Source organism: Bacillus rossius, chromosome 2, assembly GCF_032445375.1.
Source record: "Bacillus rossius redtenbacheri isolate Brsri chromosome 2, Brsri_v3, whole genome shotgun sequence".
NCBI lineage: Eukaryota > Metazoa > Arthropoda > Insecta > Phasmatodea > Bacillidae > Bacillus > Bacillus rossius.
This window is the reverse complement of record NC_086331.1, coordinates 28,356,175-28,380,167: the sequence shown is the minus strand read 5'-3', so window position 1 is coordinate 28,380,167 and position 23,993 is coordinate 28,356,175. Positions and strand designations below refer to the sequence as shown.

General features: G+C 36.5%; 1 protein-coding gene across 4 annotated transcripts in view; it reads right to left on the bottom strand.

Moving 5' to 3' along the window:
- The window catches only part of LOC134529196 (SRSF protein kinase 3-like), a 270,468-nt gene that overhangs the window by 9,925 nt on the left and 236,550 nt on the right, over positions 1–23,993 (bottom strand). For all 4 annotated transcript variants that reach the window (XM_063363043.1, XM_063363045.1, XM_063363044.1 and 1 more), the window contains 2 exons: positions 22,178–22,285; positions 19,066–19,228 (listed from right to left, as the gene is read on the bottom strand). In XM_063363043.1, the coding sequence (XP_063219113.1) occupies positions 19,066–19,228; positions 22,178–22,285 (271 nt within the window). The remainder of the gene's footprint in view (positions 1–19,065; positions 19,229–22,177; positions 22,286–23,993) is intronic.

Here is a 23,993-nt window from a genome sequence, read left to right as displayed (position 1 = left end):
TGATGGCGACTGCAACGTCGACCGAAACGTCGGTGATATCGTTGCCTTCGATGTGGCTACAACCCAGAAGCCAAGCAACACTAGACAATAGCTGTGAAAGATGCAGATCTTTACTAAATGCTGATAATGTTCGTAATGAAAAACCATACACATGCATGTTTCCTCATATTCTGGGTGCAACAGCATTCTCTGCTTCACAATGTAGAAATTAAATTTTTTTTTGCAGATTTTTATGAATAAATATTTCAAAAATGAGATAACAGAAGCTATTCTTTAGGTGTTTCAGGTGTAAAACCAAAGTGAATTTGTAGTGGGTGACTACCAGCAATTAGTCACACAAAAATTTTTGTAATAAATATTTTTCTGATTTTTTTACACACAGCAGATAACAAGCGGCATACCTAGCGTGACAGGTGGAGTAAATCCTTAGAGAATACATCACAACATCTATGGTGTTTTATTATTTATTTCAAAATATTACGTAACTGCACGTTCTCTATTAGTATTTCTCATCAAATTTCGAAATTTAAGTCCTGAGTTATTAGTGCTGAGTCACACGCATTAATTATCAATGTAATATTTTTATTTAAATACAAAATATCTATACTACTGTAGTTTAAAAAATTAAGACATAATTAAATAAAAAAGTTATGGTCAATTTAATGTCACCTTGTCCCCCAGTCAGATTAAATTGATAGAAAAACTGCATTTCTCAAAATGAATTACATCCTTATTAAATAAACATTGCTAAAATATTCGGAAGATAGTGTTTATTGTACATCAAAACTTTTATTACACTACAAAAAATACATGAATCATAAAATGATTTTAAATATATGTCCTTCAAAATTAAATCATTCCCTCACCCTGTTACGAATATTTGATTTATGATCATACCAAACGACATCTGTGAATGCAACCTTAAGTTTTCAAAACCTGGCAACACTATTATTATGTCAATATGGCGATTTCATTCCACCACTGCAGCGTGTTTGTGTAAGAAAGCATTTAGTTGAAATTATCTACAAATTACATTTCTCTGCATCATTACCTCACTGTACGTATACAAAAGATAAGGTTAGTATATATACATGTAATACTTTTTAATACGTTTTGGGGAGTAGAATGCATAGTTTAAAATGCTAAATCAAATTGAGGTTATGCACCTGTGTTTTTTGTAGATTTTGTCTGATTTCATCATTCCCTCACTGTCATTCCCTCATTATTCATAAACGTGAGGGAATGATTTATACAAAATTATAATATCCACCTATTTAGGAATTTTTTTTATTTCTTTACTGCTTTGCTTTGTTTCAACTTGTATTACATGAATCTTAATTATAAACAGGTATTTTGTTTGATGAAAAATGACATGACAAAAGAAGTTGAGTCACAAAGAAAAGAAATCAAGAAAGAAAGAGTAGAAAAGGATAACATGAGAACAAATAAAAAGTAATGCAGAGTCTTTGGGAAAACTGCGAGAAAGGATAAGGTTAAAATTTTTTTTTAAAAAAAGGGAGGGGATCAGGTAAAATCAATCAATATGAGACAAAAATGTAAATAATAGAAAAAAAATAGTAAAGACTACATGAACAAAAAAGGATAGTACACCAAAATTTACAAAGAATGCGTGATAACATACCTCCACAAAGTCCTACAGCATCTTTGCAGGAAAGAACAGAGTCTTTAGCTGCTTGCAATAGATGTCAAATGCAAAGGCAGCGAGCTATTTTTTATGCAAAGATTACAAATTTGGAAAAAAAAAAAGAGAAGAATGCAGTGAAATTAAGCAAAAAATAAAATATATTTGAGACTGAAAACTAAAACTAAAGTATCTTCAATCTTAATGAATACACTAGTACCTGATATTGTGAAGAAAAGTTACTTTTTGGAGAAGTAATATCAAGAGACTTGAAGACTAGTTAAATGATCTTGGGAACAAGAACAAAGAAAAGAAACAAACTAACAAGATTTTGAAGCTGAAATCTGCAGAAATATAAGTTGTTGCATTCATCGAAACCTATTTTTAAGCATGACACTTTCAAAATACACAAGCCTGAAAAAATGAGCACTAAAATGCTGAAAGTTTAGGATGATGTCATTAACTTTTTAGAGAAGGATAAAAACACATGAATGTGCCCAAGGAAGAAAAACTATTTTAAATCCAAAGGAGGTCAGATGAAACAGCATGTGCTTTGTGACACAATTTATAGCTTACACCAAAAGTTTTAGATACCGTCAATTACAAGATAAGTCTAGCAACCTTTTCAGATTTATACCTTTTTGGATCATCTGGCAAAATGTGATTGAGCGAAATAATTTCAAATGCGTACAGAATGCCAACATTGAACAGATGATACCTAAATTGTGTGAATTCAGGGCATTGAAATTTGGTAGCGTGACAGCAGTTCTAGCAGCTATAACCTGCGATATACATTCCACAAAATGCTTATTCAAAGAATATTCAACCTGCAAGGAACAATCATTAGAATACTACTTACTAATGGCTGATAAGTTTGTGACCTATTTACAATGGATTTAAGAAGTTAGTTCGTTTGAAAAGGATAAAAAACAATAACCAGTTTGTAAACCCATAAAGAAAGAGTATAAAGTTAAATTGAAACATCTTGTTCGAAATCTGGAAACGGCATTACCATTTTTTTTATAACATGTTGGGATTATAGCACATCAAGCCATTCAACATATAAAAAAAAATTCAACTATAAATTATGTTCTTTTTTCATGTAGATTTCAGTGAAAATTATTGCTGTAAGTTTAATGAAGAAATACAGAAAATGAAGCAAGACAGAAAATAACAATGCATACAGGAGTACTGTCCGGACCAAACGTTGTGGTAGCTGAACTCCCTAGTGCTGTAGGCGCGTAATGTCGGCACGGCCCGGTCACACGCGGCGCACATTCGGCACGGCCCGGCACGGCTAGGACGTGTTGTCTCTGTTACAAAAACATATGCGTGTATCGCTTTCTCATCGCTCCCCAGGCCACAACGCTTTGGGTTTCACTTGTCCTTATCATGACACCTTAGGCCCATATAATTTTTTTACTATATAACGAGAAATGTAAAACCGATGGTGTGACTGATATTAGCAACCCAAAAACGGCAATGTAATCAACCCATATGAATGCAATGCACACGTTACCAGTAGTCTGAATTTCACCTCAAAAGATTTTTTATCCAATAATCATCTGTCTCCAAATGTTGTTAGCTGAAAAACAAGGTTAAATATAGATCTGAGTCGGTATCAAGGAATGTGTAATGAAATAAATATGTTACACGCCAGTGGCGAATATAGGTTATAATTTTGGGGGGGGCCCAATATGACCGAGCTTACCAACATTTATGCTTGCTTTTTTTTTAATCAACATCATTTAATGATTATGTAAGTTTACAAAGGGTTTTGAGGAAAGTTTTAGGACTAAACAATATATGTATTATTTATATTTATTTATGTTTTGGTTTCCGGTTATTTTTATAACAGAACTGCATTGATTTTTTATTATATAATAACACATTGTTTTGAAAAACGTGCGTATTTAACATTTAATTGTATTCACGTTTATATTAATTTCCATTTTCCCTTTACTTTTTTCTTTTTTACTTAATGTGTTACCTTTTTTTAGTAAAGATTTTTTTCCCTTTTGTCCCAACAACCCAACAAAAGTAAATTTTGTACAATGGAAAAGAATGTTGGTTTATTATTTTTGAGCTATAAAAAGGGTGTAATTATGTAAATACATTTTAAAAATTCACTTTTTATGTAACATTTACAAAACGAAGTCCAGATTTCTTGGTTTACTATCAAATTTATCAAGTACTTCTTCATCGCTTATTTTAATGTCTCTATGGATCGAAAGTAATGCTAATCCATTAAGCCTAGTTTCTGATGTGGTATTTCTTATGTAAGTCTTCAATCTTCTTAAGCTTGAGAAGCTTCTTTCTACGGTTGCGACAGAAACAGGCAGAACTGCTAGCAGTTTCAAGAGATTATAAATGTTAGGGAAGAAAGTCTTGTCACACTTTTCTAGAGAACTAATGGCTGTTTTAGGAAGATTTTCTGATATTTCCTGACTCCACTTTTCTTTCCAAACATAAACTCACTTTGCACGACCTCTCTATGTGACAAATCATCTTCGTAGAAATTGAAAGCAGCTTCCAATGAACATAAATCTGTTTTGATACAAAATTCTGGAAGGATTTGTTGTAAGGATGCAACTGTATCCTTGTGAGATTCAAAGCGTTCTTTCAGTGAATTACAAAAATCATCAAGGTAAGGTACATAAACAGCTCGTCGGTAGTATTCTTCTTCTGTGGTGTAAGGGACGTTGTTGCGGGCTGTTTGAAGGCGACAAACTCTAGGAATCTCTTCTTTAATGTCGAGTTTTGTAGCAAATTCCTTTACTTGAGCATACAGGGATTTGAAGTTGTCATTGGCATTTTCCCTTTGTTTAGATAGCAGATCTAAGACACTTGTAACATTTGCAATGGCTTGAGAAAGATCTATGTTTTTTCTTTGAAGGTTCACAGATAAGTTATGTGTAGTTGACAGCATCTGGCTCAAAAAAAAAATATTAACAAGAAATTGAAATTGACTGATAGAACTACTAAGAGCATGTGCCTTAGGTGCTGAGTCACTTGATTCTTCTTCTATTTTCAAAAGAGAGAGAAGAATTGGTTCTAAAATCTCTTTAAATAAAATCACTGAGTCGTGCCTTTCCACCCATCGTGTTTCACATAATGAGATAAGTTTCTTTTTTTTTCTGTTCAGGACAACAGTCAGATATCATTGATTTCAATATTTCAGTTCTTTTGGCTGACATGGAAGAATCCGCAGACTTCTTTGATAACGCCCATACAATTTCTTATAGAAGGAATTTTACTTGCATCTGACAAACACAAATTTAGACTATGTGAAGAACAATGTGTGTACAAAGCTAGTGGTAGTTTTCCTTTGATAGCAGCTTGTACCCCTCTGAATTGCCCTCTCATCGTGGCAGCGCCATCGTATCCTTGACCTCTCATTTTCGTTAAGTCAAGCCCTAAATTTGACAAGGTCTCTAACACTGTGTTAGCTAAGCCTGCCCCAGTAACGTCATAAACGGGGACAAAAGTTAGGAAATCTTCTCTAATATTGTATGACTGGTCTTCAACATACCGTACACAAAGAGAAAACTGTTCTATTTGGCCAATGTCAGTTGTTTCATCTGCTAAAACGGAATAAAAAATAGAATTTCTGACATTTTTCACAATTTGGGATTGGATTAAATGACCAAACGTGTTAATGAGCTCGTTTTGAATAAAAGAACTAGTGTACATGCTCCTCCCTCCACTGTTCATTAACTGGTCTTTTAGGTCATTATCACCACTGTTTGCTCTGTATCTCAGCAGTGATCGAAAATTTCCGTCATTATTTTCTGGCTCTTCTAGGCTTATACGTCCACTGTCACGATGACCTCTTAGTGCGATTTGCTGTCTTCCACAAAATCTTATTGTTTGTATGATAGGGATCAGTCTTTCCCTGTTTTTTTCAATATTCAATCTCCTTTGAGCATTGACTTGATTTATAACACACTCAGTTTTTTTTGTAACAATTGATTTTGTGTTTGCAGCAATCGAAACTGATGTTTTATGGTACGTGCAATTTTCATGTTAACGAAAAATTTCCTTGGCTTTTTTCAAATTACTAAAAGCCCTTGTTATTAATGCTCCTGTTTCTTGGTGATCCCCTTTTCCTACACTTTTGGAGTGTGAAAATATTACGCAATATTTACAAAAAGACCCTGATTTTTCTTCAGAGAAAGCTAACCACTCAAATTCTTCTAGCCATTTCATTTGAAAAGATCTAGTATGATTTGAACTAGAAGAACTACTAGAAGTAGAAGGAAATTTGTATACAGGATGAGGTTTCCAAATATTTTCTACAAGCGTAATTTTTTCTTCATTCGTTAACGAACGAACGGAATTGCTTTGACAATAGTTTCCAATATCATATATATTTTTTCTTACTTGCTTGAAGTCTTCCGCAGCTGGTGCTGGATCAACGGCACTAGTACTTGCGACACCAGAAGAAACATTGTTACTGGCACAGTCAACGTCAGCACTGTCACTAACAGGTCTATTTACACTCTGTTTTTTCGTAAAAAAGTTTTGAATAGAAGCTTGTCTCTTCATTATTAATGCAGATTACTTAAATAAAAATTAAATATTCCAGAACAGGAACATTCAGATGATCGCAGATACATTCACCAACTCAATAACAATAAACACAGCTACAGATACAGATAAACCAACTTGACAGACAAGCAGATAAAGCATTATAACACACGTGCCAACAACATAAGAATGAACTATGGAAAAGGGAGGGCACAGAACGGAGAGTCCAATGTAAACAATTGAGGACAAGTTTCAGCGCTCCAAGCGGAAGCGCAGTGAAGTAACGCTTAGACAGCCCGCGCAAGAAAGGCACAAGTGAATGCTAATGTTTTCATTGGTTTATTTTTGCTGCACCTACTCACAAACATTCGTTAACGCACAACATTTATTTTGTATGGTATTTAATACTCTAAATTATGTTCCTATAAGAGGAGTAAAATAAATCTGACATTGCGTTTAGAAATGTGGCGACGGTAGGGCCTACATAGCTTCTACAAAGTAAGTGGGCGCGCGACACTAGTCCGGCTGGCTGGCGTGACGGCGGCAGGCGGCATCATGACATGGCTTACCTCTCCATCCCCTGGATAATATTCTCTCCTTGCCACCCCTCGTAAAACCTAAGAATACGTAAATTCGGGGTTCAATGTAACTTTAATTATTGGATTTGGAATCCTAAATGGTAAGAGTATCACCTGTCTAACAAAGTTCCACTTTGCCTGAAAAAACTTATGCACAACCACGAAACCACGAAACATTATAAGGGTCTAAAAAAATATGTAATTCTAATAGTTTCATTTTCTTAAAAAATATTTGTGTAGTGCTTAATTAATGTTATCCTGCACTATAAACTTTAGTTATCAGCCTTACATGCAAGGTCTATTAATTTTTATTTTTTTCTTCTGATTTCGGGGGGGGCCCGGGCCCCCTGGGCCCCCCCCTATATACGCCCTTGTTACACGCAAATAAATTTAGCAAATTAAGTTTACTGCAGGGGGAAAAAACGTATTTTTAATATACCTCGTCACAAGTATAACTTTAAAAAAATCAATTACATGAAATTATAATACTCTCTTGGTAAAAGTGCCACATGCTGTAGAAAGAAAATTAAATAAAATCACCCTGTACGGGTAATTAACTCTTTAAATTACATGAAACAATAAAACATAAAACTCAGGAATTTAAAAATCAAACTGACCTGGTCGCCGGTTTTGATTCAATGCATAATACTGTAAAATGCAAAATTAGACTATAAAATGCCACTATACAAAATTATGAAAGATACAATATCATTCACAATAGCAAAATCGTAAGTATCAATGTCTACAGAATAAATACAATTTCAAACAAAAATATAAAGGTACGTAACACGCGCTGCGAGTTGGTCACGTAGTAATGTTTTCATGCTGAACGCTACACGTACCGACCTGCGCGCGCATCGCCTGCCCCTCCACCGCCTTGCCCCTTCACCACCGTGCTGCCAGCTATCACAACGTTTGGTCCGGACAGTAGTATACTTGCACAATGATACTGCAGTCAAACCTGTATCTTTTTGTAGTCTATCTAGCAAGAATCGACATGACACATTAGCTGTTTGGGCACACTTAAAACCTATATTTGACTGGATTAAAACTCAAAAAATACCTATCGCCAAATTACATATGTTGAGTGACGGGCCTGTTAATCAACATAAAAATAAATGTATGTATGAAATAGTGTGTCATCATCTAAAAGTTCTGTATCCAGAAATTACTCACTTTCATGGCATTATTTTGAACCAGGGCATGGTAAGAGAGCACCTGATGGTGTTGGTGGAACCCTGAAAAGAACGGCTGATAAAGTGGTAGCCGAAGACCACGATATCATAGACTTCAATTCCTAGAAACCAATCCTTCAGACCAGACGTCCCTCTATTTTATTATTTAAGGTAACCACAGCAGCTATTTCACTAATGTATGACCTCATAAAACAGTCTAAGACTATTCCTACAATTTGAGGTATTCAAAAAATACGCCAGTTCGTATTTTTAAACAACATTTTACAGTGCCCAAGACTTTCATGCATAGATGGCATAGAAGATTGTACTCACTATCATTTAGGATATTTTCAAACCTTCCAAGGCAAGCGTAGTACCAAAATATGGAAAAGACCCCACAAAAGTCAATAAAAATTTATACAATCAATACTGATAATAATAATAATGAAAGACTATCTCTACCTTCTTCTTTGCGTATTCAAGATCACACTGTAATCTCCAAAGAAATTGAAACAATTGATATAGAAAATGATGGATCTTTTGTTGTCTCTGACAGCCATCAAATTGCAACCATTGGAGATCATGTCCTGGTTAAATGGTACAATGAAAAGTATTCCGGAAAATTTATTTCTGTTTTTGAGGAGGGTGTAAAGATTAGGTGTGTCATGAGGGGGGGGGGTTTTCCGAATCGGCGTACGTTTATACCTTGGGCGCCACGATGTGGATGGGCACGTGGACCCGGCTACCGACTCTGTCCCAGGGCCGTGACATGACCCATGTGGAGCTAGGCTCGACTTCCCCCCACTAGCACTCAGCAGCGGGCACGCTATGTTACTGCTCGTGGGGTCTTGAGGCGCCCCACACACCTCCGTCGCTGTGCTGGGAAACTCGAGGTTGGGAATTAAGTGCAACGAGTCGGGTGAATATTGAGCTTTATTGGCGCCGACACGTACACTGACAAAGCACACAGAAAACAGCACATAGTCCAGGTTGCTTAATGACCAGGACACCGCGTGGCCCGGCTCCGAAAGTATAATTCCGCCGATTAATCTAAAACGCTCCAGGGAGCTTTAATTAATTAATTTACACAGTCTGCCACCGGGGTAGGCCTCGAAGGTTGATTAGAAAAAGGTTTAAAAAAATAGTTACGACGGCGGATGTTAACGGATTAGTTACGAGCAAAAGTTGGTCTGCCACCGGGGTAGGCCTCGAAGGTTGATTAGAAAAAGGTTTAAAAAAATAGTTACGACGGCGGATGTTAACGGATTAGTTACGAGCAAAAGTTGAAGTCGACGAGGTGCTGCAATGCGTCCTACCCCGCACGGCGAACGGAAGAGACTGCCCCGGGCCCCGGGTGTCATGGCCGCAGGAAGTGCTGAACTTACCGTTAGTAAATTGATATTAAATACAGTTAAACATTGCTATTAAAACCTTTTAAAAATTACAAGTTAATTAAGATTTAAGGAATATATATTATTACAGATATTTAAGAATTACATTATTTAAAAAACATGCAGTCTCCACTGCTCCAGTTAGGGTGGGTGCCGAAAGGGTTCGCGCAGGGCGACCGAACACACGCACACTTATTGGCGGGAGTTTGAAACAGAGGGTGTCGGTGGGAGGAAAGGGGGTCGGTAGTGGCGTGAGGCACATTGGGCTTAGGGAGGGCGGAGCCCTGGTCGACGTTAGGTGTGTGATGTGAGGATTAAAATTTTTCAGATGGCCAGCTATTCAAGATGAACAATTGAATTGTTGGGAGGATGTGATACGGAAAATAGAGATACCAAAGTAAGTTAAAAGGGGGAGCAACACTATTTCAGAGTTAGATAATTGAAAATTAAGACTGATCAAAAATTTGATTGAAAACCCAAATTAAAAATTAATGCACATTAATGTAGATAAATAATAATTAACAAAGATTAACTGATTAATCTACTAAATGATGACTTATGTTTTCTCTATTTAAAGTACAAAGTTTAAAGATTGATAAGTTTAATTATTAAATATTAATAATGTTAAATCTAAGAAGATATATCCTAAATTTGTTGTCTTGATTTTAAGTTCAAAGTTTTGGGTTTTGTTTTTCTAGAATATGATACTACAGCTTATAAGTATCCATGCATAATTAATTATATTAAACATTTTCATAATTTAATACATGTTTTTGTTTTTCATCATAATTATATTTAGAAATCATTCCCTCACTGTCAGTCTTTCCCTCATTATATATATATATATATATATATATATATATATATATATATATATATATATAAACCATTCTTTTCAAATTTATAAAAAAAATTATAGAAGACTATTACTCTTAAAAATAATTTTCTCAATACAATAAATTTACATATAATCCAGACACAAATTTTGGAATTTGATGAGAAATATATTTATGCTGTTTTACAGTACTGCAGTATTTTAATCATATTATTTACAATAGTATAAGCCTATGCTATTTTAAGAATTGCATTTTTATATAGATTTAAAAATAAGACATGCTCTCTCTCATGTAAAGATTTTTTTTGTCCCCACAGTGATTAGCTTAAACAAATATCTTGTAATTGTAACATAATATACATGTCTGGAATGTAGCCTATCTTTACCAACTAGCAAAGTTTATCTGGAAATACATTATTTCACCCACAAACCATGAATACATATAACACCAGACTTCTTTGGATCAATAATATTTCTACAATCATGAACAGTATCACATAAAATGTTGCATTTTCTTCACAAAATAAAAGTTTCATTTTATTTAATCAAAATTCTTTATCATCACAAGTAGGTATGATCAAACATATTAGCAAAAAAAAGTGGAATAAGATTAAAATAATATTTCATTAGACACTGAAAACTATTCACTGAACCTATTGTCATTATTTACTACAAAATAATGGCACAGGTAATATTTTGTCAAGGATCTCAAATTGCAATACAACTCCAATTATTTCAGGCCTGATCTATCAAATGCGAACTAAATGCAATAGGCTGATCATTTTGTTTTTCATGATGATGCCAAAGATGCAAAAAATATTTTTGTTGAAAACTGCAAACAAAATCATTGGTAAAGTGACGAGCTAACCCTCAGTGCCCCTCTGGCCTGAGCTAGGCCTCATGGCAGTGTCTCATCAGTGGGGTGTGGTGTTGTACAGCACTATTTAAACACATCCTGTGTTGGATGCTCCACATGTCAGAGTATTTTTATGAATTTTTGTGTCACACAAACACAACTGAAAACCATGTTGTTGCATTTGTATGCCAAAACTGAGTGGAAGCATTCTAGCTACCAGGAGGTTGGAGTTGTAAGCGAGCGCCAGACAAGGTCACATGAGTACCAGCCTGCTAGATACAGCCGCCTATTCTCTTGCCTATGTGTATCATCTACAACTAAAACGCCACCCTCACCAACATATCTATGTCATAAGTCAGTCTGCATTGTGTCAGTGTCAGCTCAAGGCATGACAAATCAGCTGCCGCCTGCCAAAATATTTTTGTCAGGGCTCTGTGTGTCTTCTAGCTCTGTGTCAAAGTAACTCGACCATCTACTAAGATTGATGCAAACACACTTTGCTTTATTTAAAGTAGTGTACAATTTAATTCCATTGAGGTAATTTGTGGCTAAAGCTACATGCTGTAATAGGCCAATTTAATGTATTTTACGTTATATTTCATTATAAATGTATTTAAGGTATCAGTGAATTTTTAATATGGTTAAATTTAGGATTTCATGTTAAATATTCAGTAATTCAAACTATGCACTCAAGCTTGGCTGAACGGAACCCTTTTAAAAACATCCATTGTCAAGAGACATCCTGCTGGGTTGTTCGCAAGGGCCACGCCGGATCTAACGGTACCAAGCCTGGGTGACTGACCTGTCTCTCTTTCCTCCTGGCCAATATGGAAGCTGTATTTCAAGGGTAGTCATACATTAAATTTAAAAGTATTTTCTAAAATATCATACAAATAATATTTCCAATTCAAGAAATTCATGTACCAAAGTATAAACGTCACAAATATAAAAATTCATATAAAACTCTGACCACAAACGTGAAATGTTGCTGTGGGGGCAGAGCTTAAGTTTTCCAAGGCGTGCTGACTGATGGACCGGTAGAGTCTGAGGCACTGAACCAGCCTCCTCAAGGAACAATGTGCGAAGTAGAAACTGGAGTCTGAATACTGCCTCAAAGGTGAACTGACGCATCCGGCCTTCGAAGGGTCACGGCACCACTTAGCATTTCATTCAGTTTTGGGGCCTGAAGTGAAAACTCCAACCCCAGGAATTGCACCGGCCTTTGGAGCAAGAGTTTGTTTGATTATTGAATAATAAGTTGGTCCGTGATTCATGATAGAATCCTAATGGTAAATGAATTTTATTATGTAAAATTCATCATAAATTGAACCTCTAGCAACCAAGTTGTTTCATTTGTCTGATCTAGCAACTAGTTTTGTGATTTTACCATCATAGCCGGAGCATAAAGTAAAACAGATGAAAGGACGTTACTGCCAACATTCCTAAGAAAAGAGCAGGTTAAAAATGGCACCCAATGTGGAGCCTAAAATCGCGTGACTCTTGAGATCATGGTTCACAAGTGACGGCGAGGGTCAAAATGCTGGAGAGGAAGTCGGGGAGAATGCTGGAGAGGAAGTCGGGGAGGATGCCGTCGACTGGTGGCAGAGGGTCAACTTCTACGGAACGCCTCTTTCAGTGGTCGGCGGGTCGCTGGCAAGAGCCCAGCAACTGCAGTTGGACTTGAGGAACGACCAGGTGACACAGGCGGAAGGCAAGTATCCTTGATGAGTCACACCTTGTGGAGATAACTAGAGGCGATGGGTCGGACGAAGGAAATAGTTGTTCTGCCAGTCACAAACGTGAAAATATTTGGTGTTGCAGGAACTATGAATTCAACTTCTCCTCATCATGCTATTTTAGAGGTAGAAATCAGAGAAGCGACTGTTAGTTAACTTCCTAATATTATAAGGTATCAGAACTGACTGCCTATTTAGTATAGATACCCTTTTCAAATATGACACACAACTAAATTGTCGGGAATGAAACGATTCAGTTTGTCGTAAACTAAAGAGCACACCTGTTTACCTGGTCGGGAACCAAGTAACCACATGTGAAAATTTTTTTTCAGATGCAAATAGGGAGCGGAGAACAGTCACATACCTACAAGGAGACTGGGATGATGGACCAGGCTTCTTAGAGGCAGGGCAAAAGAACATGATAACACAAGAACAAGCTAGGGAATTAGACACAACTCTTGAAGGACATAAAGATCGTTTTTTTTTTTGAACGAACCTGGGTTAATAAGAAATTGTTGTAAATAAACACTTTTAGCCCACTTCCTTTTTATTCTCAACCAGATTTACCACAAAAGACAATATGTAAATACATTTTAGATTACTCACAGATACAGCCTCGACAACCGTAAACACTACAAAAAAAAATACCATATACAAAAAAAAATACTACCAACTTCTGAGTTCACATATACTCGTTGATTTAATTATTTTCAACACCCTCCCTCAATTAAATCAACCAAGTAACTCATCAAACTTTACACATATGACTACTCTAGTCCCATTTGTTTTCTGAGCCTCTCAAAAGTAGGCTTACTAAGAGCCTTTGTGAAAATGTCAGCTATTTGATCTTCACTTGACACATAACACAACACTACTGTCCCATCATTCACTTTCTCTTTAACAAAGTGATGGCGAACATCCATGTGTTTCAGTCGCTTGTTTTCAATGTTTGATGCAGCTCTGATAGCTGATTGGTTATCTTCAAAAATAGCTGTTGGTTCCCCATACTGCTGAGATGAATTTAGCTCCAGGGTCAGCTTCTTCAACCAGCATGCTTCTGCTACTGCGGCACTCAGAGCTACATACTCAGCTTCTGTCGTTGATAGAGCCACAGAAGTCTGCTTCTTAGACGACCACACCACTGTGGATTTTCCCAACTGGAACACATATCCTGATGTTGACTTCCAATCTTCAAGATCCCCTGCCCAGTCTGCATCGACGTAGCCTTGCAATTTACTTTGTCCTTTCCTGTATGTCAGACTCAAATTAATTGTCCCTTTAATATAGCGGAGTATTCTCTTCAGGGCTGTCATCAGTTCTTCATTTGCTTGTTCTTGGTAGCGGCTTAAGAAACTTACCGCCCAACAAATATCTGGTCTTGTACCTGACACTGCATACATTAAGCAACCAATGAGCTGCCTGCACCTAAGTTCAATGTTTCTCTCACTTCTCTCAGTATTATGAAGACTGACCTTTTGGTTTGGATCTATAGGTGTTCCCACGGGCTTACATTCTGTCATTCCAAACTTACGTAAGACACTTGTAAGGTATGAGGTCTGATTCAGCGTGGTTCTTCCAGTCGACAGGTTACGTTCAATCTTGATTCCTAGGTATGTTGAAACCGTCCCCAGATCCTTCATTTTAAAATATGTGCATAATGTGTTTTTAATTGCTTCTATTCCCTTTTCATCTGTACCCACTAATAACACGTCATCCACATACAGGAGAATATACAGGCCACTTGATTCATCTTTCTTGTAGTACAGACAGAAGTCACTTGTGGACCTGGTGAATCCTTCCTTCTCCATAACTTTGTTGAACTTTGAATTCCAGTATTTAGGTGACTTCTTTAAGCCATACAAGGATTTGTTTAATTGTAGTACATTACCTTCTTCCACTGTTACACCTTTGGGCACTGATAAATAGACAGTTTCTTCTATGTCTCCGTAAAGGAAAGCTCCTGCTACATCCATTTGATGAATGGGCATGCCCTTATGATTTGCCATAGCTACAAGCACCCGCATTGTCGAAAGTCTTGCCACAGGGGCATATACATCAGATGAATCAAAATATTCCTGTTGCTGAAACCCTCTAGCAACAAGTCTGGCCTTGAACACTGTTGGTGGGTCGCTTCTATCATCCCTTTTTGTTTTAAATACCCATTTTGTCTCTATAAGATTTACATCTGTTGGCCTTTTCACTTCAATCCATGTATTGTTTTCCTTTAAATTTTCCAACTCTGTTTTCATTGCAGTTTTCCAATTTTCTGACTCTACACTGTTTATGGCTTCTTCATATGTGTTGGGATCATCAGGTTCGCTCATGCACAACAAATTGAAATCATAATCAAATCTCTTCGGTTTACGCAACTTGTTCCTATCTCTTAAACACCTGGCCTCCAATGAACTCCTTTCTTCAACACTTTCACGCTTCTCCCAATTAATGTTTTCAGTTCTAGGTTTTTCCGGCGTTGGCTTTCTTGTTATGTCTGTATCAGGGAATTCTTCTTCCTGAAGGTTAGGAAAACCAAGAAAATCTTCCTTTTCATTATCCTCTATATCTTTCTGTGCCAGCGCACCTGGTATGTTTATTTCACCATGTGGCTTTTCTTCATGATGATTAGGAAATCCTAACAAGTGTTCTCTTTCACCATTTTTCAAAGGTCCAGAGCTTGTTTGTAATGGTTCCCTGCAATCTCTCACATTTGAGAATTTTACGTTGCAGCTCACTGTCACCCTGTTTTCTTTTGGTAGGAAAATACGGAATCCTTTTGATGTTTCGCTATAGCCAACAAATATGCCTTTCTTGGATTTTGCATCCCACTTCTTACGGGTCTGATCAGCCACATGGATGTATGCTTCTGATCCAAAAACTTTCAACAATGTTATGTCATAGTTCTTACCCTCCCACAATTGATAGGGTGTTTTGCCTGCAACTGTACTAGTACCGGTTCTATTTATCACATAGACAGCGGAGTTTACTGCTTCTGCCCACAGATGTTTTCCCAATTCCTTAGCTATCATCATAGTCCTGGCTGACTCAACTATTGTGCGCATCTCCCGTTCTATCCTTCCGGACTGTTCTGGACAGTATGGCACGCTTCTCTCATGAACAATTCCTAAATTGAATAACAGCTGTTTCACGTCATTGTTAACAAACTCTGTTCCGCAATCTGTACGAAGGATTTTAAACATCTCACCCTTCTGATTTCTAAACCAGGCTGCAAACGTCTTCAATTTTTCTCCAACTTCACTCTTACTTTTTAAGAAGTAGACAAACCGGAAATGTGAATAATCATCCTTTAGAAGCAAGAAATATTTAGATCCACCTATGGACTGAGTTTCCATGGGACCACACACATCTGCGTGTATTATTTCCCCGGTTTTTGAAGTTGTTGTGTTGCTGTCTTTGAAGGAGCTTCTTGTCTGTTTACCTAAAATGCAAGGTTCACATACCACATCAAGTTCATCTGTAATCTCTTGGCCATACGACTTTAACACCTCTTTTACCTGTTGTTTATTTTGATCAGCCATTTTTTCGTGCCAGCAATTTAGGGTTTGCTTCTCACCTACGAAGGCAAAAGTAGATTGATGTGGTTTAAATCTCATTTTATAAAGGTTTCCTGCACGTTCCGCCAGCGCCGATATTTTGCCTTGACTGTTTAAGATTTTTGACATGTGGTTGTTCGAAATCATAGTATAACCCTTGTCCAGTACAGATCCTACTGAAAACAGGTTTATCTTCATATCTGGAACGAACAACACATTCTGCAATATGATTTTTGAGGTACTCTCACAGGTATCTGACAACAACTTGACATTACCAATACCTTCAGCTTTCAAAACTCTTCCGTCTCCAAATTTTACAAGCCTGTCTTTCTTCAAGACCCTATATGATGTGAACAGTTCCCTTCTACAGCACAGATGTTCTGAAGCTCCAGTGTCTAAAAACCAAGTATTGTCATCACATGTGTCACAGGTCAGAGCTGATGTAAACACAGTGAATGCTTCTTCATTTCTGTTAGCATTATGGTCTTCATATTTTTGCATCTCCCTTTTGAAATGATAACAATTTCTTTTAATGTGCCCAATTTTATTACAAAAATGGCAGCGAATTGGATTTTTCACTGTACTCAATCTGAAACATTGGGCTTTCAGGTGGCCAATTTTTCCGCATTCAAGACACTTCGGATCGCCTTTTCTCGCAGCAGCAAAAGCTGTAGAGTCATCTTCTCTCGATGAGTAGGTTCTCTCCTCTTCCATTAGCAGTCTAGCAGTCAAATTTCCCAGAGTTCGCCCCTCAACTGAAACAGAATCCCATGCACTGACGAAGTGAGCATATGTTGATGGCAAGGCCATAAGAATTTTGGTTATTACCATATTATCAGACAGTTTTTCGTCAAGTTGTTTTAAACTACTAACAGTCTCTTCGATTCTGGACAGAAATTCAGACATACTTTCACCCGGCACACATTGTAAATTAAAGAATTTCTGTTGCAGCAGGTGTACAGAAAGTTCGGAATTTTTTTCAAAAACAGTTAACAACTTCTTCCAAATTTCTTCTGCATTTTCACATGTCAAGACATGCGCCATAGGTCCTTCATTCAATCGTGTAACGATTATATCTTGAGCTAGAAAGTCCTTCTTTTGCCATTCTTGCAATGTTTGTTCATAATTTTCACTTCCTGGCTCAGGTTTTACGCATGTCCCAGTTACTACGTCATAAACACCTTTTGCACGCAATGTAACAGCAATCTGGAATTTCCAAGTTTTCCAATTACTTTCGGAGCTTAGCTTTATCACGTTAGCTTCCATCTTGTTTGCAACAACACTACCGTTTATCTTGCGTGCACAAACTAAAACAATTTTTTTTTTTTTTGTTTGTGTTCTGGGCCCATAACCTGTTGTAAATAAACACTTTTAGCCCACTTCCTTTTTATTCTCAACCAGATTTACCACAAAAGACAATATGTAAATACATTTTAGATTACTCACAGATACAGCCTCGACAACCGTAAACACTACAAAAAAAAATACCATATACAAAAAAAAAATACTACCAACTTCTGAGTTCACATATACTCGTTGATTTAATTATTTTCAACAGAAATTATACCTGACAATTCAAGATAACGGAACATAAGCCTTTTGTGAACTGAATGCATCCGGTCTCTAAATCATTAGAGGCAACTGTTGAAAGCAAAATCAAGGCTCTACTACAAGTCGGTATCATATAAAAAGCTCGTTACAATACTTAAACTAACTCGCTGATGGCAATGCCTAAGAAAAATGGATATGTCCGGCTCTGTAGCCTGACACATCAACCACTAACCTGAATGTGCAACAATTTATCCATCTGCCACTGCCCACTTAACTTACATGCCTTAGGGATCGCTCTGACTGTGTTTGGTTTATTGCAGGCAAGTCTGCCAAAGTGTAGTGCATGTACTACATACATAAACATACTCGAGAAATCAATAAATCACCATACTTTCAGTACTGTGTACTGTAATTACATAGCTCTGGGTTGGTTACCCTTTTCAGTTCCCGCAAGCCATCCCTGAAGGTCAACAGCCAAGAAAAATAAAACTAATGTCACAGTGGCTCTACACCCAAGAGGTTCTTTAAAGTATTTCTAATTTAGTACTTATTTTGCCAAAAGGTACAATACCTCACTCTGCAATTACTATTCACAATTTACCATAATCCCACACACTGCCTTAACTATCCTCATTCATGTAAACTGGTTCCCTGGTTTTCCCATTTTCAATCTCATAGTTCTTTACTTAAACATTATATATCCCAAATTGCTAATTACTGCAAAGGGGTTGAAGGCATTTAGGAGGGATTTTTAAATTCTTAATTTTCAATACATATTTTTTCTTACTTTGCTTGATATTTCAGGTATAGAGACATGAAAGCCTATGTGGGAATTAAACTAAAGTTTTAGAAAGGGTAGAAAATATTAGCTTTCTTTGCAGTTATGTACCTTTGTTATTATTTATTGGCATAACTTTCACCACATATTGCAGCATAACTCCCAAAAATGTTTTATTCTATTTCTTGATAAAACTTTCATGCGATTCCAAGAAAACATAAGTAAAATGGAGTACCTACTCACAACAGTTTCTTCATTTTACACACACAAGCAAAAATTTCACAATTTATAAATAGGTTCTAGTTAGCTATTTTACAATAAAAATGAACAATATGCATCAGATTGTATTCATATAGGTAAGTCCTAAAACTTATTTTCAAGTGCTGAAATTTGCTAAAAAAAAGGATGAAGAGATAAATTATAATATAAAAATGGTATTCATTACCTTTCTTAGTAAAGAACTCTCGTGAGTACTTCCCAGAAAATATTAAATTTTTAGGAATGATGCCCAACAGTTCAATTATATGAGCCAAGTGATCTTCATCTCTGGAGTAGTCATCACCAGAATGAGGTTCAAACAAATAGTCTCCAGTAGCCAGCTCAAAAGCCTGAAACAAATTTACTCACAACTGTTTTAAGTGACACTTTTCATCTCAATACAGTAAACACCTCATTTCGACAAGTTCTGATAGAATGAGCTGAAACATATTGGGGGAAAAAAAAAACAACGACATTGCATTGAACCAAAAACATTACCTAATGTAAAACAGTCAGTTGAAAGTTTTATTAGTTAACAGTTCCTATGTAGTCCCACAAAAATACACTTTCTAAACTGTAGATATGTACAGATAATGACTTCTTTCCTTTGAATTTAAAGTTCTAAAGGAAAGAGCAGCAGAAACAATATTTATGTTGTATTTTCACTACACAGTACCAAAATAGAAATTATGGGGAAATATGTACAAAGAAAATGGTTGATTTTATAAATCATTTTTACAAAAAGTCTGCTCAGTCAGGAATTTTATGCTGTTACCTATAATTAATATAAAAAAACAACAACAGGGAACTCAAAGTGCTTGCCAGGAAACATAGACTAAAAAATAGTTTTACAATTCCAAATTTACTTTTTAGGTTCTATTAATTTATAAGTCAAATATAGTAACCATTGACAAACATTCAAGCAAATAGAATGAAACTGTTCATTTTGCTACTGGCTTGCCTTGATTGACTTGCATAGAGCAAATGACATGTTCTATGAAACCCTAATACAATGCAAATTTGTGTTGCAAATGTTCAGTTAATCACATAACAACAATGTAATATTGCTTCAGGGCAGTAAAAACTAGTGGCTGAAAACTGAAAGCAAGTTGCAGAGAACTCGTTTTATAAGTGTATGCTTAAAAATTTAATGCCAGCTCCATATGAGTAGAGTATACATTAACCTGTCATGTCTAGATCATTTGTCTGTCTTCTGTCCATCAAAAATTTCACCATTTTTATTTATTTTAAGGGCCTTGACTAAATATCAAATCAAAAATCAAACTTTAACTTCTGGGTCTATTTTGATAGAGAATGAGTTTTCTACTAGATATTTTAATTGTGAATAACATTTAGGCCAACTCTATGTGCATCCTTGGGACCACCACTAAGGGCATTTTGACACACCGCCATCCCAATTACTATGCATCCATGCCACCAATGAGTGTAAAAAATGGAAAGGCCTGCAAGACATAGTGTGACGAGGGAAAGGGCTCGTGCACAATTCAAATATTAATCAACCAACCGCCAAGGGTCCGCAAGTCAACAGTCAACCCTAGCATTCAATACATGAGTCCCGCTGATAACGACCCCAGTGGTATGGACCTATTGAGTAGACAACTCGTGATTGGGTTGGCTGTATGTACAGGCTCTGAGCCCATTACTTGTGTGCCAGGCATCAACCATCCATCTCATGTTCACATCTTAGTTAGCACTGTCCTGAGGGCCAGGGTATCCTTGCAGAGCAACAATAATGCTGCCTACGCCACTGTCACTGGTGTTATCATGACCCTGAGGATATACACATCTCAGGTTCACATCATTGTTAGTTAGCACTGTCCTGGGGGCCTACATAGGGTATCCTTGCAGAGCAACAACCCTGCTGATTATGTTACTGTCACTGCTGTTATCATGACCCTGAGGATATACATGATCTCAGGTTCACATCTTTGTTAGTTAGTACTGTCCTGGGGACCTACATAGGGTATTCTTGCAGAGCAACAAACCTGCTGCATATGCTATTGTCACTGCTGTTGTCACAACCCTGAGGTAATTCACCATCTTGTGTTCACCGCGGGCTCAAGTTACCCCTATATTCCATCTCCACCAAGGCAGAAGTATCACGTGGCACCCAGCTGTACGGAAATTTAATCAATTATTATTTTTGCTTATTCTTAAGTTAATTAAAATTGAACTGGTAAAACCACTTGGTCTCAAAGGTATGCACTGTACCGTGATCACATATGAAGGAAGAAGCTGCGATGCTGAACTTGTAAACAGTGTTGCATATTGAAGGAAAGCTTCAAGACTGACTGTTTGTGTGTGCTGTATGTGACTACATCATTTGCAACCTGCATCTTGCACAGCCGTCATCAGCATCACGCCTACATGATTCAAAGGCACCTCAAGCTCGTGCGAGATTTTGTGTAGGAACGTATCTCTGTTTGAGCAGTCAGTGCTCTTGAGTTGAATAATGGCACATCTTCACTGTACCTATTGGATGTGCAAGGGCACATGTGTTAAGAACAATGCCATTTTGTATTTAACATTCCAGGCAGCCACAACGTGCCATCCATCCTCAGGCATGCCGATCTGAGAGACAAACAAATTTCTCCCCTCCCTTCCTTTAAAGTCAGCTCCCATGGAAGTGACATCATCTCAAGGATACTTTGGGTGACTTTCTCTGCTCCAACCCCAAATGCCACCCACAATATAGTGCCACACGAACATGCCCACAGGCTTCTGAAGACTCGGTCGTGCTCCAACACCTGCTATGCAAGCATGGCCCAGACAAGCGAGCTACTCTGAACAACAGCATGACCAGCCGTGCCAAGAGACACTGTATCCCGCCTCTAGTGATGAAGTGATGAGGGAAAACACCTGCCCCACCTCCACTTGCCCATCACTGATGCCACTACCTGCCGCTCAGATGCATCCTCCACGAAATTTACAAATTTTACAACAACAAAATAAGTACATATATTCACGTTTAGTCTTAGTGCACATTTCTTTCTACAACTTCAGTGATCAGGAGCATGAGTTTGTTAATTAACATTAAAAAGTATTTCTTTTTTAGGCTATGATTAATTTCTTAAATTTTTAGTCTCATTTTACTGAAACAAACCCTGTCTTGTCAGACATAGCAATTTTTGCCAATGCACAATCAAAATTTTCACTAATTTTTATGTCATTCTGCATTTTCAGTCAATTATTTCAACCAAAATAACAAACATTCCTGTTATAATATTAATGTTTCAATATAAAACATGTAGTTTCCTTGAAAACAGTTAAACACTTACCATGCATGCTGTGCTCCAAATGTCAGCTGGTGTGTCATAACCATTTCCAAGAAGAACTTCCAGACATCGATACTGCCTCGTCTGAATATCTTCAGTAAAATGATGATACTTCACAAAGATATAAATCAAAGAATAATTTTTAACAACATAATTGGATAAGCCATACATAGAAATAAGGATGACAAAAGAGCGGCATTAAATTGGAAGTTTACAAAAAGTAAATCAAATAATACACATTCTATAAAATATTTTTGTTTATTCATAAAAAATAATGTAAAAAATGCATACCATGCTGAAAAAAAATTCATTTATTCATTTTTATTTGACTTTGCATAATTATTATCAGTCCAAAATTGTAATATATATTAAATTAAAAATTAAACAATTAGAATAGTGACTTGCAAATCACCTACAAATCACCATGAGACTAAACTGCTTCCTCCTTTCTTTAAAAGAGCTTTTTTTGCGATAGTCTAACATTGATGATAATGAAATGAATTAATGTACATGATTAATTGGCATGCATGGTGGAATAATTTACAACCAATTTCATTATGAACAATAATAATGTGTAATAATAAAATATTGACATTGATTCTTTGTTGATGCTTTAATATTAAAGTGAATGAATTTATTCTTAACGCCTTACTGACAATGAGGCCATTACAAACAATGAGGTGTGACGTGATGTGGATGGAGCAGTGATGGGATGAATTGGTGAGGGAAAGTACCCTGAGAAGACCCATCCACTTCCTGGAACTCTTGTCACATTTTCAACTTGAGAAATATCCAGATCTTTAATACATGTAATTGTTTGTACATTGTGGCAACTTTAATATATACTCTTTTTATATTAGCCATGTTGCACATAGAATGTCTGAAAAATCACTCTGAAAAATGTTGATATCACAACAACTGAAAAACCCAATGAAAGCGACACACACTCGAGAGATTGAAATGTAACTGAATAATGAGCTTTGTTAAAGCACATAGCAAAATATATATGATATGTACGTGCATGGAAATCCTGACGTGGAAATTTGCCTTAAGTGAAACTAGTCATGAGCTTCCTAGCCATATTCAATCCCTGATAGGTCCAGCCTGGATTCCACACAAACTCTCCTTGGGTGAAGCAGCCAGCCCTCTCTGATCTCCTGAATGTTTACCCGGCTTGAGCAGGTAACAACAGTGTCATCGGTAAGGCATTGAACAAATTACATGGGACTTGGAACTGTCAAAACTGCCACCAAAATTACTGTAAATTAATTATTAAAAATAATACTTGTAAATAGCTGATAAAAGAGACAGGTCAATAATGATAGTTTGAAGAGCATAATACCACTCAAGAGGAATGTAAACAACATATTCATCTGTGTATTTTCGATCATGACCAATATGAACAACAAATGCATGCAGCCTTACATAAACTAGTTGAAGAAACCATTATTGCAGAGTTCTTGTACAGAGTGCTTGAACTTCTTAGCTTGTACTGATTTTCAGGGTTGAGAGCTTTAAAAATAAAGAATAAATATATTTCTAATTACACCAATTTGGAGTGGTTATAAAAATTCCATTTAACTTTATACCGTGAATACTTTATACAGTGAAATTTCGTTAGTGGAAATCCTGTTGATAGAAAACTCTTGTTAATGCAAAAGTATTTTCAGTCTCTAGAAAGTACATTAGATTTATAATACCAAACACTGTTTTGTACAAAATATTATCTTATCATGTAATAAAAAATTGTTTTAGTCCCACCGGTAACGACCCAGATATTTCACAAGTTGAAAACATGACAGAGTTCCAGGAGGTGGGT